Source organism: Papaver somniferum, chromosome 1, assembly GCF_003573695.1.
Source record: "Papaver somniferum cultivar HN1 chromosome 1, ASM357369v1, whole genome shotgun sequence".
Classification (NCBI taxonomy): domain Eukaryota; kingdom Viridiplantae; phylum Streptophyta; class Magnoliopsida; order Ranunculales; family Papaveraceae; genus Papaver; species Papaver somniferum.
Genome location: NC_039358.1, coordinates 19283600 through 19299287, shown reverse-complemented (window position 1 = coordinate 19299287; position 15688 = coordinate 19283600). Strand labels below are relative to the sequence as shown.

The window sequence follows — 15688 nt, the reverse complement described above, 5'->3', positions numbered from 1 at the left end:
ATTGACAAAGGGGGAGATTGTTAAAGCACTGCTCGGTCGAACTCGCAAGTGTTGCTATCTCAAGCTTGTTTGCAAGTTTAGTTGATCAAAACTATATACTTGATTTCTAGTTTACTTATAACTATGTCTCATATTAGGATAAAATTTGTAGTTGAGCTTTAGACTTCACGATGTTCACCAATTGAAGAAGAAAATCTACTGAGGACTTGGAGGAACTTCATCAACAAAAGGTATGTGGAGACTAAAACTTATCTATCACTCAGAAGTCTATTATATTCTATCTTCTAATGAGATTAATTCGTATAGCTATATAGACTTTTACATTATACACATTTGATATTTCGAGCGAGTTTATCTTGCTTATCTATTTCTCGAAATATGTGATGGAAGCTTTTTTCTTTAGCTATGTTCATCATATTCTTGACAAGTTTAGTTGGAAACAATCAATTTGTTGGAAACTAAATAATTAAGTCAAGAGATGATCATGTGAAAATTACCTTGAACATCTTATATGATTTGTGTGAGACAGTCATTTGATGTTAGCTCGGGAAGTTTCGTATTGATCATTCAATCACTTGAAAATTACTTGAAGCTAATGGTATGTATGAGATTACCATTTTCATCTTCCAAGGATGTTTCTATGACTGAAATGAGAGTTTAGAACAATTACCCATGTCTGGATACAACACGGTATGCATACCTAGTATGCGAACTGTATCGTGATGATTTAGGTCCGGAACACTTGTTTGTGTACCTAGTATGCGAATGGATTTACCTGAGAAGGTCCGACACTCTTGTTTTTGCGTACCTGGTGTACGAACGGGTTTACCTGAGTTGGATCTGGGACAGTTGTTTGCGAACGGCTTGACTAGGCCAAGGTCCGGAGCTGTTGTTTGGTACCCAGTTTGCGAACACAGTGGTGAAGTTATAAAATTGGTTATGTATGATTCTCATACTCATGAACTAAAACATTTATGATATAAGGAATGCAAATTAACTTTGCAAACCGTGGCTTAATGTTCATGAATTGATTCTTGTATAAGTACTTTTTACGATTACGAATCAAACTGATTTCGATTCAATTTGTTCATATATATTTCTATGAGATAGTGAATAATTGAACAACTCTATTTGAATCACAATTAGATTCATTTGATTATCTATCATGATTTATTGATCTTCTTTTTTAATCTAGAAGTATTAGATGAATACGTCTAAGACAAAAGTGTTCAAATGGCCAACTTCGGTTAACTTTTATTGAGCCAACTCAATATACACGTTTAGGTACGGTAACCCATATATAAATATAAGTATATTTCATTTGTGTGTAACAAGCTAGGACCATCTGGTGAAGATTGATTGCTTAATTTCTAAGCAGACTTAGCTTCAATATTAAATTAGGAGTTCATCTAACGGTGAATATTGAATCCTTTGTTACTAAGCTATCTTAGCTTTGATTGTAATCAAACCTGATTTGAAAGACTATAAAAGGGAGAACTCTAGCAACTGCAAAACCTAATCGCGACACTTTAGCATGTCCTAGTTGCAAACTAGAGTCGATTCTCTTTTAATCTAGGTTTTCCAAAACTATTATTAGGTTAACGACTTGAAGACTTCATTTGGGATTCGTGAAGCCAGATCCAACTATTTTATCCGTGGTCTTGTATCTGATGTTACTTGTTCTATAATATTAAGTTTTATTTCTCTAAGATTTACTCGAGATTTATCTCCGATAGGTAATATATAAAAAGTAATCACAACAATTCTTCGTCTCAGCCTCTTGTGATTCCGCAATAACTTCTTATGTTGATCAGTTAGGTTATTGTGACGTGACTAATATTTCTCGGCTGCTCATCGGGAGTATAAGACCGGATTATTAGTTGGTTCCTGTTCACCTTGATTTTTGTATCAAAAGACGGAACAAACGGAATAAAGGATAGACATTTCTGTGGGAGACATATTTGTTTATAAGTCTTCGACTTTGGGTCGTAGTAACTCTTAGTTGTGGGTGAGATCAGCTAAGGGAATCAAGTGTGCAGAATCCGACATAGTTCTAGAGGCGTAAGGAACGCGACTGTACCTTAATCGGTGTGAGACTTGGTTAGGGGTCAACTACATTCCAGTCCGAAGTTAACTTGTAGTAGGCTAGAGTCTGTAGCGGCTTAATACAATATGGTGTTCAAATCTGAACTAGGTCCCGGGGTTTTTCTGCATTTGCAGTTTCCTCGTTAACAAAATTTCTGGTGTCTGTGTTATTTCTTTTCTGCATTATATTTGTTTATATAATTGAAATATCACAGGTTGTGCGTAGTTCAATCAGTTGATAAATATGACCTTGATTGTTGGATAGAACTTGATTGACACTTGGGCATTGGTCTTTGGTACCGTCCAAGTTATTTCTCATATCAATCAGGATCACAAATTTCTATCTGTTTGATTTGCTGATTGTATTGAGAAAGAGATAAAAACTCTTTCTCCTTTCACTGTTGATGGATGTATCTGTTTGATTTGCTGATTGTATGGATGTTACAGGTGTGTCTCATTTCACTGGTGATGGAGTTTGTGCTTTCATCCCAGGCCAGGCCATTTCGAGAGCTATTTCGTGATGAGTGCTAAAAAGTGCATATTTTTATATATTTTTCTTGGCATTTAACTCATCTTTTGTGCATTAATTCCCATATTCTGTATTTTCTTTGTTTTCAAGAATAAATATTTTTATTAATTAATTTTGCATTTTTAGGTAATAAATAAAGTTTGGATGAATAGCGGAGCGGAAAAGAGCAGAAAAGCGGTGAAAAGCCGGGAGGAATTACACAAGGAAGCCGCGAAGAATGTTGTGCACAAGACCAAAAGGCTAGAAGTGGGCTTGAAGAGGAAGAATTGTTCTTAAAGAAGATATGGGCTTGGCATACCCAAGGCCCAAAACCCTCACCCAAATCCATTTCATATATCCATACCCGTTTCCCTTTCTAGCCGTCAGATTGGATCATCTCAGCATCTTACGGTCGCAACATCGCCAGTCATCAAAGTCTGAAGCTCCTGTCTAACACTACAGCACCTAACTCCATCTTGAGCCGTCAGCTTCGTTGTACTTCAGCATCCAACGGTCGCTCCTCGCTCCCTTCCATCTCGCCGTTAGATCGATCTATCATTTCCGCATCACACGGCTCAGCTTCGCGAAACATCAAGATTTGATGAGCCCGCTCAACACCCAAACAACCAAATACCTATACCCGCAAAACAAATGCACCCTTCTTCCCAAAACCATCGACTCCATCTTCTCCATTCCTCTACAGCGACCATCACCACCACCATGTCCGCCACCAACTCCGCTCAACCACCTCCATCACTGTACCCCATCAATCAGCCACCCCCGCCATCACTAAAGGATACCACCATGATACCCTCTAGCTCCTTCTCTCTCAACCCTTTTATCTTTTCAAAAACAGTGAACCTAGAAACTAGGTTTGAGAGAAACAGAGTTAGTGAAATCAAACCACCAATTACGGAAGAGGAGAAGCAATAGAAGAATGGGTCGAGACCATTGATTGATTTCAGAGATTAGGTAAAGGTCAATTTTAGATTTTTTAGTAAACCCTAATTTTACTGTTTGGGGATTTTTTGGGGGAAAAGCTTGCATGTATAAATTGAAGACATGGGTGTTGATTTTGGGCATGCCCGGAGTAGCCGGTGCACCAAGTTGTAGTAGTTTATTTTCAGTATTGTGTTCATCATGTTATAATTTAATAACTAGGGTTTTGATGAAACCCATAATCATATGTTAAGATAATTCATGTTCATGTTGTTGTTCTTGTTGTGCTTCATTGCTTTAGGAATGATAGTTAGCTAATGGATCAAATTAGCCTGTGATCAATTGTACTTTAAGAAGACGGTTGATACTAGGGGTGAGTTAGTGAAGTTGGTTGATAAGTCATCCATTTGAGACCTCTCTGGAGGAAGAAATGTGCTTAATTGATAAAGGAATGACAGTTAGCTAATTGAACCAAATGAGCCTGTGATAGGTTGTGCTGTAAGAAGACAGCTTATACTAGGGGTGAGTTAGGGAGACTAACTGAGAGATCATTCATTGTAGTTTTATCTGAAAAAGAACAAGAACATAATTTGAATAGGCATTTCCTTAGCTTAGGATTATTGGGTGGATTCAAATGCCCTAGTGCTTTTAGTCACTGTCACTAGAAAGATTTAGAAAACAACACCAGCTCCCTCCTTGTCCCTGTGGACTTCCCCTGCTTATTCATTATCTACTATCTGACCTTGTATACTTGCAGGTGTAAATATAACCATAGTTTTAGGTCTCATTCCTTGAGCTACCATTTCGCATAAGCGATCTAAGTACTTGAATGAATGTGCCATACATGGTTATGGTTTGGGTGTTTTAGCTTTCACTACTTTAGGGGAGCTTAGCGAAGATACTGTATGTTTTTCCAAGCTTCTGAAAATTTGCTTAGTTAGTAACGATGCTGGTGGTGGTCTTGGTAGTTTTATTTTTCATAGATTAGGCATTTCTATTCAAAAGGGAGTTGGTGCCTAGCTTGTTGCTCGGCTGCCAACCAAGATCCCTCGTGTGTAATCGTTTTGATTAATTTTGCTTAATTTATAAATTATCATTTATGATTAATATTAATTAAATAAACAAAAATTACAAAGGAAAAAAAAAACTCTTTGATATAATTCTTGATTGAGTCTCACTTTTAAATTGGAGTTTAGTCCATACAGATTGCCGAACGAATTATTGGGTGTGGTTGTTATATCCCTGTATTTTCACATATATTCTTGAATGCTCTCCTTCTATCTCTGATTTGAATAAACTGAAAAATGTTGCCATTCCCACAAAAGATGAAATTTTCTTTGTTTTAAAGAAAATGAAACCAAATAAATCATCAGGTTCGGATGGTTTTCCGGTCAGTTTCTTCACAAATAATTGGGAAACTGTAGGCCCTCAAGTGATACTCACAATTCAAAACTTCTTTGAAACAAAGCTAATGAATCAAGACCTCAATATGACACATCTTTTTATGATACCAAAAGTTAAATAGCCTAAGAACCCTAGTCAATTCAGACTAATTGGTATTTGGAGTACCATTTACAAAGTTATTGCAAAAATTCCAGCCAATAGGATAATCTACTAGATACAATTATCTCTCCTTTTCAATCAATTTTTCTTTTATCTAGAGAAATCTCAAATAATATTATTGTAGCCCACAAAATAATTTATTCTTTTAAGAAAAATAAAGCAAGAACAGGTTGACTAGGAATTAAGATAGATATGTCCAAAGCCTTCGACGGGGTAAATTGGAAATTTCTATTAACAACTTTAAAATCCTTTGATTTTTCAACAGAAGTTTATGACCTTGTAGAATTTTTTTTTACACCTCTTCAATATCTATCTTGTTAACAAAATTCCATGCAATTCTTTCAATCCTATTGGAGGATTAAGACATGGAGATCCTTTTTCTCCTTATTTGTTTATAATCTGCATGAAAATTTTCTCTAGACTCCTATTCTCTCAGGAACATAACAAACTTCTTCATGGTGTTAAGATTACACCAAAAAGTGACCCTATCTCTCATCTTTTCTTTGCATATGATTGTCCATTGTTTGTCAAAACAGATCTTGTAGAATGTAGGAATCTTTTAGCAACAACAAATTTGTTTAGTAAGGCCTCAGGTCAATTAATAATCTTTTGAAAAAATTGGAATTTTCTTTAGTAAAAAGGTTCAACCAAAACACTAGAGAATGATGTCCAAACTTCTAAAGATAAAACATATAAATCTTAAAAAGCCTTACCGTGGAGCAACCCTCTTCATAGATAAATCAAAAATAAAAACCTTTGAGCCAATTATGGAAAGAATGGAGAACAAATTTCAAGGTTGGAAAGGTAAAGTCCTCCCTTAATATAATAGAATGGTACTGAACAAAGCAGTTCTAGACAATATCCCTACTTATCAGATGGGATCTTTCATATTACCCAAGAAAATTACAGATAAGATAGATGCTCTATAAAGAGATTTCTGGCGGGAAAAAAATACTGGCACTAGAGGCTTCTATCCTAAAGCCTGGACCAACTTTTGTAAACCAATATAATTAGGTGTCTTAGGATTTAGAGATGCTCACAAATTCATTCTAGCAATGATTGCAAAAGCAGCTTGGAGACAAATTCAAGAATCAAACTCTCTATGGGCAAAAATATTAAAACCAATTATTTTAAAAGAAAAAACCCCTTAAGGGAAAAACCACGAGATAACGGCTATTGGACTTGGAAATGCTTGTGCAAAGGACTGGAATTAATAAACCAATACATTATCTGGAAAGTAGGGAATGTTCTCGGCGTCAATGTCCGGGAGGACAATTAAGTTCCAGGCATTAGTGGAAATCTATCTTCTTAACGTAACTCTTTCACCAATTTTATAACACTTGTGGCATATCTAATTGATCATATCACTAAAAATTAGAATTTTTCTCTTATTCATGCTTTTTTCCAGTAGACATTGCTTCTATAATCAGTAGAATTTATTTGTTTCTAGGCAAACCAAACTCTCAAAATATAGGATAAGCTTAGATGGACTTTGACAAAATCAGGAGCAGACACAGTTAAATTAATGTACGATAAATTCTAAGGAGGTAGGAACAAATATTGTAAGTTTATCTCTTTCTAAAACTTTTTGGAAAGTTTTGTGGAAATTGAACATATCCTAGAGAATAAAACTTTTTTTTCTTCTGGAAATGCATTCAAAATGCTCTTTCGACTAATGCTAGATTATTTGGGAAAGTTAAAGATATAGATCCTTATTACCCAATGTGTGGAGAAGAAATCGAAACAACGAACCATTTATTATTTTATTGTAGGTATGCCAAAGATGTTTGGGATCAAGAACCAAACCTAACATGATTTTGATGTCTAGAATCATAGATTGATTTACCCCGCTACTTGTTGGTGATGTCCATGTGCATGCAATGTTCCTGTACATATTTATCTAGGCTCGATTCTCGGGACTAGATACACTCGGGTCAATAGATCAAGTTCCCTTCCAACAGTTGTGCCCATAGTAAAAGGGCCACACCCGAATCCGCCTTTGGTTCTTAAAGAAATGGATGAGTCTGAGACCACCAAACTTTGTAGTTGTCAATGGCCACTTCCACATCCATTTGTTTTTTCGCTGCTCATCACCATTTTCTTCAACCTGCCATTGCTTCTCAAGATCGAAACCAGCGAAGGAAGAGACCGCAGCAGCAGCAAATCCCTAGAAGCAAAAGAAGAAATAATAATATCCCAAGCCCTAAATTGAAAACAAAAAGCAAATCTTTAGAAGAAGCAGTTCCCAGTTTAGCAAGAGGAGGTAAATATGGTTTAGAAGCTACAACTTACGCAAGACTTCCTCCTAAAGATGACTTCATTTTACCCTCTTTGGATTCATCAGCTTTCAATGAAGTTAAACTTTCTGAACTCACTCAAAAAATATCTTCTTTGAATTTTAAAGATAAGTATTCAGTTTTAGATAAAGATGACAGTGATGATGATGATGATGTTGGGGAAGAATTTGTTGAAGTTGAAAACATTGGGTTCGATAATTACGGTGAACAATTTGAATTTCCAAGTCAAGAAGAAGAAGAAGATTATGTTGTTGGAAATCAATTTGTGGGACTTGGTAATAGCAATGTGGAGGAATCTTCAGATTTTGATGAATTTGGAGAGGAGGAAGAAGATTATAAGGAGAAAGGGGTGCCAGCGGTGATGAGATGTTTCGATAGGGCGAAAATATATGTCAAAGCAGGAGATGGAGGGAATGGAGTTGTTGCATTTAGAAGAGAGAAATTTGTACCATATGGAGGACCATCAGGTGGAGATGGAGGAAAGGGAGGTAATGTTTATGTTGAAGTTGATGCTGAAATGAATTCATTGTTACCATTCCGAAAGAATATTCATTTTAGAGCTGGAAGAGGATCTCATGGACAAGGAAGTAAACAAGCTGGGGCTAAAGGGGAGAGTATTATTGTCAAGGTTGCCCCTGGCACTGTTGTTAGGGAAGCAACTGGTAAAGGTGGGGAAGAGGGAAAAGTCCTATTGGAGTTACTGCATCCTGGCCAGAGAGCTTTATTATTACCTGGGGGAAGGGGTGGAAGAGGAAATGCTTCGTTTAAATCCGGAACCAACAAGGTACCAAAGATAGCAGAGAAGGGAGAAGAAGGTATTGACATGTGAGTTTTCTTTACCTTTTTGTTCAAGACATGATTAGAAATTCTTGTAGTGTTGTTCTGCTTTATTTCGTCAAAGTTTGCATTAACGTATGCCATTTAGTATACATCTGAATTGGAACTATCTGACCACCCGTGATTACCTAAGTGTAACGCGGTTTGTTACTGGTGGCGGAAGTTGTACTTGTAGCTTTTGGTTGATAAATCTAAGAGATATAGTATGCCTTTCTCGCAACACTGTTAGTAGGTCGAGATTAATAGTTTTGTGTATCAGGTGGTTGGATTTGGAGCTAAAGCTGGTTGCTGATGTTGGAATTGTGGGAGCCCCAAATGCAGGAAAAAGCACTCTGCTTAGTGTTATAAGTGCTGCTCAGCCACAAATAGCTAATTATCCGTTCACGACTCTACTTCCCAATTTGGGTGTGGTTTCATTTGATTACGATGCCACCATGGTCGTAGCAGATCTACCTGGTTTACTTGAAGGTGCACACCGAGGGTTCGGTTTAGGTCACGAGTTTCTACGGCACACTGAACGATGTTCTGTCCTGGTAAATACAATCTTATTTCAGAATCTATCCAGCTTTAATATGTAAACGCTTTAAAAAGACATAGCTGACACATTAGAAATGCTGATGAAACCCTCTTGCATATCAGATTAAGTTTGTTATATTTGGTTATCTGAAGTGCTGTACTTAAAATTTGAAACCTGACCTGTAACAAGTTCTTTATTTAGGACTAACAGCTCTCCTAGGTCATATGCTAATCAGATGTTGTAGTAACATATTATCTTCTACATCTCTTTTCTCCCTTGTCCCTGTTATTTAACCAACCTGTGTTCGGTTGTTATGCCACATTGTTAGGCTAAATTGTAATAATTTTTTGTTAGTTGAGAAGATCAGAATCATGGATAGTATAATGAACCCAGATGAATGACTTCTTAAACAAGAGGAGGATAGAAACTAGACACATATGAAACATTTTTTGTTCATTTTTTCCTTTATGAAGAGCAACCTATATAGTCAAAGTTGAACCATACAAAAGGAGTCATCATTGTTATTGCTGTTTGACAGGTTCAAATACTCATTGTGTCAGTTATTTTATTTTATTTTTGACGGAAAATACCCTTTGTGCTTATATATGCTCTAATTTCACCATGCTTATTTGTATAAAAAAGAAAAGAAAAGAAATAGCAAAGAAAAGATAAACATTTGTGTGCTGTGTAAGATGCCAACGATTTTCGCGAACTTTCTGTCCTTCACCTTGTTTCTGAATTCATCTGCCATCTTTTCGTGCTTAGATACATGTTGTTGATGGCTCGGGAGAGCAGCCGGAGTGTGAATTCGATGCAGTTCGTCTGGAGCTGGAGCTGTTCAATCCAGAGCTTTCCACAAAGCCATTTTTAGTTGCATATAACAAAATGGATCTTCCAGAGGCATATGAGAGATGGAATTCGTTTAAGGACAACCTTGAAGCTCGTGGTTTCCGAACATTTTGTATGAGTGCAGCGAATAGACATGGCACTGATGAAGTAGTTACAGCTGCTTATCAGCTTTTAAAGGAAAAAGTGGAAGTGAACAAAGATCCTAAAGGTTAGCATTGCTGCTTTTAATATGCCCATTTGTTTTACTATTTCCTTTCAACTGTGCTTAAGAGGGGGGTCAGGGTTGGAAGAGAAACGAGAAGGGTTTGATGTATTAGATCTTTCTCACGAGCACTCAAAGTACCTCATTTTCGATGTTTGTCATTTTAATTCATTAAAGATAAAGAAGACGTTTTTGTGCGAGTCTCGAGGATATCACATTCTTAGTTGTTTTGTCCTCCTACATTGTTGGCACTGTGATACTTTGCACTTCTAATATTTTTTCAGGTTGGGCAGAACCAGTAAATATGAATTATGTTGCTGAAAGGGTACGAAAGCAACGAAATGCTTCTATTAGTGACTTTGAAATCTCTCAAGATGGCGGTAGTTGGCATGTGGTTGGAGCAGGGCTACAACGTTTTGTTCAAATGACAAACTGGCAGTACGATATCTCCTTTCCAGTTCCTCTTTTTGTTAATTTCTGAGTCTTCGTCTCTTATTGCATGGTGTGGTGCGATGCAAAATAAAATGTTCTATACTTCGCCACCATTTGGACTTTCCATTTCGGGTTAACAAACTGAAACAGAAACATCTATTGCCCCAGATCATAGGGACTTAAGTGCAGTGCTTGAAAAACTAATATTATGTTTGATATCTGGCTTAAGCCAGTTGAATAAATATAATTTAATTAGAAGGGTTAGTTGGTTTAATGAACTGATACTCATTTAATAGTTAGATTTGTTGCGGTGCAGATCTAGTATCTGAGGAGTATTCCTCAACAAGGATGAACCAATATTCTATATAGGCAAATAGTAATCCACTGAATACTCACATGATGGAACTCTATTATTGATATCCATAGGCCTTTAGGTGATTTTTTTTTCTCTTTCTGCCCAGATTAAAATATTTATTAAATAATAATAATAAAATCTTCTCAAAGTCGCATTTAGATCATGCAATATTGTTGGATACTAAGCTTAGTCTTAATCTTCATGGTTTCCCCTTATATCTAAGTATGTCCATAAACATAATACTCACTATGAGGCCCTCCCATTTTCTTGTTCCAGCTAAGATTTGTCCACCTTTGCTCTAGTATTTCCAATTTAATCTTACGTTCTTTTACAATTTTCTTACTTTGGGAAGCCCTGCTAACAAGTAACAATAGTGTTTTCAAGAAAAACGAAAATGATTAAGATTTGGTTCAATTTTAGGAAACCCGTCAGTATGCCGATAGTTATTTCATCTGTACCATTTTCTTAGACCCTGTTGACTTATTTTGGCTTGTATAACTTCCTAATTTTTTTTAAAGTTTAGGACAACACTATACTAATCAAAACATGCAATAACATCTCGACTCATTGAACATAATTCCTTAAAGTAGGGACACTCGTCAATCGACCCACACTAGGCTATGTACTAAAATAACTAATAAACAAGTGGATATATTCCATTTGCTTGTGGTACCCTCAAATTAGCACGTACGCACTACCCAGCCTCTCTTTAGGCTTTTTATCCGTGTTATTCTAGTATTGTCCGTAAATCCATCCACTGCTTCAGAAAAACTTTTGGACTAAGCTTTAGATCTATTTCTCATTCATCTCTTTTGAGGTGATGCAGTGCTTAGTTTCTTGTGTGTCTATAACTGCAATGTTTTTGCTCAGGTACTCAGAATCCATGAGAAGGTTCCAGCATGTTTTAGACGCTTGTGGTGTCAACAAGTCCCTTATCAAACTTGGGGTCAAGGAAGGTGACAAGGTGGTTGTTGGTGAGGTAAGTTTATACAGAAAATCAGAAGGTTTATTTTTTTACCGCCGTGCATTCCAGCATGGAAAAGTAATCTTACTCCTTAGACAGGACCAACACCGACCATCAAGAAACCAAGTAAAAAACTATAGAAAGACCAGTTGACTGCTATTTTGTTGCTCAACTTTTATGCCTCCATTCCCATGTTTTAATTCATATTACTAGAAATCTAGAATGTAACAGTAATAAACTTGAATGCGCTCTTGATGGTTCCTGTTCTCTCTTGCCAGATGGAGATGATATGGCATGATTCTAACGACAACATTGGCACGCCCAATACGAAGAAAGGCTTAGCGGGTCAAATCAAGTATCATCTGCCGAAATAATGCTCCTCCTGATGTTCCTATGCTTCTGGATATCGCTGCTAGAGTTCCCTAAGCATCTGTACTACAAGAAGGGTATTTCATGCAGTAACTAGTTTCTCTCTTGTTATATGTGTAACATCATCTTATCTAACTTTATACTGCTTTTGTTTTCAAATTTATATCAGAAATGAAAATAAATGTGTTACCAAATTTGGTTACTGTTTATCTTTGTCGTTATTTTTTTTTTTAATTGCTTAAACACTTTTTTTTTTATCATTTATTCTGTCTGTTTAGAAGCAAGTTTGTAAAGATGATGTGCGAGCGGTCAAATGTTTTTATTTTGGCGTGAGTGCAACAGTATATTCATTAACTTGACAATGAGTAAGCATGTGAAAATTATGTGATAGCTAGAGAGTAAATTGTGGTGAAGAAGATAATTCTATTTGATTATTTTACCTATTGCTGACTGTTATAGGTTATCGTACATCAGCGTTGATTCTGACCGCCTTGTTCTGATATGTGCTGTACCTAAGGTATGTACATCTCTGCTCCCTAAAACGCCTGAACATGTTAATATATGATATCAAGAAGTCTTCTTGTTAGATAAGTTTTTATATTAAACTACTATTGGCATCAATACAATTATTTCCGTTCTAAGGTATGATTGTTTAATGTAGATCCTCCATGCAATTTTTTTCGTTTAATAATAATGCCAGTAAAAGCTATTGCATCATCAGTCTAGTTGGCGGAATTGAGTCTTAGGTTTCTAGTTCTATAGTCGTAGGGAAAGACCATTCTTTCGCAATTGATCTTCATCAATTTTTTTAATTTTTTAGGATTCTTTTTATGTTTTTGTTTGAAATTTCATGCATGATGATGTGATTACTACGAATAATGCAAATTTTAACTACTTACTGATTGATTTGTGATTTCTCTGCTCCAACTTCTTAGTTTAAGTAACTTTCTGAACTCTTTACTATTGTTTTAATACAACTAGGTGGTTTATATCATCCCATAATATTGTATAAGTTGATCACTCCATGCAAATTATTATTATTATTTTTTTTTTGTTTGAAATAACTTATACCAGATTTCTCCTTTATGAAATATTTAGTTGACAGGTAGTTGAAATCATTCCATGATCTTATTAATTGGATAACTCCTTACAAAGCACTGGATTACACCATCATGTAAAGTATTTCTTTACACGTGAAAGTGTTATTGCTACTAGAACATGTCATCGCCTGGTTACATGAATAGTCTACGAACCTATTTATTTCTTAGGTCGAAGAATGACTCCTTTGATGACGAGCCCCCGTTTCCATTTTCCATCTTCGTATTCAAACAAAGAGAATTGAATTTCTTTTTCTTGTTTATCATCAGGTTGTGGTGGTGTTGGAAATTCACCAACGTGAAGTTCTATCCACTGTGACTTTGGCTTGACTTGTAAATTCTCTTCGCGTTGTTGTATCTTTCCATCTGGGTGTACTAGTCTAAGGTTCACTGGTGCTTCCCATCCATAAGCTGAATTTTTCAACATTACTACAAATAAAATATCGTATTTTACTCCCGGCGTGAGTTTTGATATGTCTAATTTTCCATTTGCCTCCAGCCAACAAACATTCAAAAGCTCAGCTACTTCAATTGCCATCTCATCACTGCATGCAGGTTAATAGAACTAGGTGCAATTAGATACATTAGTTACAAGTTACAACCATTTAGCATCTGGATCACTACAATAAAGAGCAGTTGCTAGAGGTCACCCAATTTCTTAGAGCACAACTTATTAATGTTTGTTTATGGACTGTTATGTTCTGCTAGGTTTGGTGGATTAGTGTTCCGAAGTTTATCTGATGGAACAGGTTTCAGAGTTTGTATTTGATAAGTAATTTACTCCAAAAGCTAACCGTATTAGTATTTTGAACCCAATATTTCAGATACGTACAACGAGTTATAGAATACAAATTGTTTAGTTTGGATTGTGAACTGTCCACCTAAACTCCTATATAACCTAATTGGCTCATCGACTTACCTTGTTGATGATTCTTTTACGGAAGGCCAGTGCCAATACCGCTTGTCTTCAGCCCAAGTTATGGCAAGACTCCTTGGAAACAACATAAAGCAGTTGCAACCTGAATCGTCAATCCAGTACTTCTGAACAGCTCAGAAGTTAACAAAAATACGAACAATAATTAGTACCAAACTTCCAATTACAAAACTCACTTAACGAGCTAGCTGGTAGATTTTTTTTTCTTTCTTTTTTTATATAAATACCCTCAAATTTTCAGGTAGAATTTAGTTTGAACTTGCCTGTTTCTTTTGATTCAAGAGGATCCCAGAGCTCAGATGACTGTGAAGCTCTGACTGGTTTATGTTCGTATCTGCTTCTTGTATAATGCAGTTGTACTTGTGAGGGAGTGGCGGTGCTAGCTTATCATTATTTTTGCTATTCTTATTATCAGGACCCACAGTTTTAGCACTACGATTACCAGAAAGTGGAACTGGTTTGGCCGTCTGACTGTCTTCCTTAATTATGGCTGCAGGTATTTCTGTTTTACTATTGATCTTTTTCATTGTAATTTTTGAATTGTCAGATGCCAAGTTGTCTTTCACGACCTCACTCGAGACCTCTTTGATTTCAGTTGCTTGATTAGAATTAGCAGGATAATGAGGATCATCATTTGGTACGGAGACACTTGCCCCCATGATATCTGTTAGGTGTATAAGAACGAATGATGTATACAGCTGCTAGGATGGTGTTTTAATTAGTTTCTCTGCATTTCATGCTGTTTTTATAGGGCAAGATGCAGCTGTTGTTATACACTTGCTAAGACGGTGATGTCAAGGCGGGGAATACAAATAACTGGCGTGACGAATTAATTCTGTAGATGTCGATATCTTCTTCAGTGGGTATGAGAAACTATTCTATTCTTATCATCAGTAAGGCACATCATAACATGCCAAACTTTATCCCCCATGGCGTGATTCTCAGCTGAAAAATAGCTTTATGAATTCACATTATACTGCTGGAGGCTCATCAGTTTTTCTTCTTCGTCCATTTATGTAATTTGAAATGAATAATATGCAATTGAAGCACTGAAAACACTGGCCCACAAACCGTCCATTTCTTTTTTTTTAACATTACTAAGTTGCATAACAGCATCGGGACATCTTTTTTCTGAAAATGAAAATAGAAAATCATTAAGCCAGTTAGTTTAAAAAAAAGGAAGCTAGAAACTTTTTTTTTAATATAGAAAAAACTTAGGCCTGGAAAGGCAACTAAGTTCACTGCAGAACAAGAGTGTTGTCATTGGCATGGAGAGTATCTCTCATCCTGCCATCATTGTTTATACAATACGAAGCTAAATTAAAAACATCCAAATTTTCTGAGCGATGGATGATATAAAGATTCAAAAGAACAAAAAAGACAAGACTAATTCCTTTGTCTGAAGTGTTTTCATGACTGTTGATTCTTTTATGGTAGCTGAGTTGAAATCTTTCCTTTACAGCTTCATGGTAGAGAGCCTTGAAGCGAGCTAAAACCTCCACTGATTCAGCAGAAATTTGCACATTAGTTTGCTGTCATTTTTTTGCCCACTGGAAAGCTAAGTCCGCTCCCCCTGTTGCTTCCCTAGGTCCTGCGTATCCTGAATATCCTCTGGTTCCAATGATTCTTCCTGCAAAATTTGTTATAATCAGTGCAGTATGGTAGAGTTGGTTCTCATGATCTTTTAGGGCTCGTATCTTTAATATGTTCCCGAAGTCTGAGGAGATATTCTTATTATAA

The 15688-nt window shown here is 36.2% G+C and overlaps 2 protein-coding genes across 7 annotated transcripts; one reads left to right on the top strand and one right to left on the bottom strand.

Annotated features, from left to right (window-relative positions):
• Positions 1 to 7119: 7119 nt before the first annotated feature.
• Positions 7120 to 15108, top strand: LOC113280723 (GTP-binding protein OBGC, chloroplastic-like). 6 transcript variants are annotated; one of them, XR_003325751.1, is made up of 11 exons: positions 7120 to 8217; positions 8489 to 8762; positions 9512 to 9803; positions 10091 to 10235; positions 11455 to 11563; positions 11827 to 11994; positions 12196 to 12282; positions 12377 to 12434; positions 14364 to 14444; positions 14544 to 14585; positions 14700 to 15108. XR_003325751.1 is itself a non-coding variant. In XM_026529325.1 (6 exons), the coding sequence occupies exons 1-6, from the start codon at positions 7148 to 7150 to the stop codon at positions 11920 to 11922; spliced, it is 1995 nt and encodes a 664-aa protein (XP_026385110.1). In that variant the 5' UTR covers positions 7122 to 7147; the 3' UTR covers positions 11923 to 12124. The 6 variants fall into 6 exon arrangements, 1 of the variants encoding a protein (XP_026385110.1); XR_003325749.1 differs by having other exon boundaries at positions 7122 to 8217; positions 10082 to 10235; positions 12196 to 12246; XR_003325747.1 differs by having other exon boundaries at positions 7122 to 8217; positions 10082 to 10235.
• Positions 13016 to 14683, bottom strand: LOC113280749 (protein PHLOEM PROTEIN 2-LIKE A1-like). The gene is made up of 3 exons (XM_026529339.1): positions 14212 to 14683; positions 13934 to 14055; positions 13016 to 13559 (listed from the first exon to the last, which is right to left on the bottom strand). Exons 1-3 carry the CDS (start codon positions 14605 to 14607, stop codon positions 13175 to 13177), a joined length of 903 nt encoding a protein of 300 aa, XP_026385124.1. The 5' UTR covers positions 14608 to 14683; the 3' UTR covers positions 13016 to 13174.
• Positions 15109 to 15688: the final 580 nt, after the last annotated feature.

Excerpts from the sequence above, each read along its gene's own strand:
- LOC113280749 (XM_026529339.1), bottom strand. The coding sequence starts at position 14,607 with ATGGGGGCAAGTGTCTCCGTACCAAATGATGATCCTCATTATCCTGCT. Across the intron at positions 14,056-14,211 it reads TCTTGAATCAAAAGAAACAG|AAGTACTGGATTGACGATTC; the intron begins GCAAGTTCAAAC and ends TGAGCTGTTCAG. Across the intron at positions 13,560-13,933 it reads GTAAAAGAATCATCAACAAG|TGATGAGATGGCAATTGAAG; the intron begins GTAAGTCGATGA and ends ACCTGCATGCAG.
- LOC113280723 (XM_026529325.1), top strand. The coding sequence starts at position 7,148 with ATGGCCACTTCCACATCCATTTGTTTTTTCGCTGCTCATCACCATTTT. Across the intron at positions 8,763-9,511 it reads CTGAACGATGTTCTGTCCTG|ATACATGTTGTTGATGGCTC; the intron begins GTAAATACAATC and ends TTTCGTGCTTAG. Across the intron at positions 9,804-10,081 it reads AGTGAACAAAGATCCTAAAG|GTTGGGCAGAACCAGTAAAT; the intron begins GTTAGCATTGCT and ends ATATTTTTTCAG.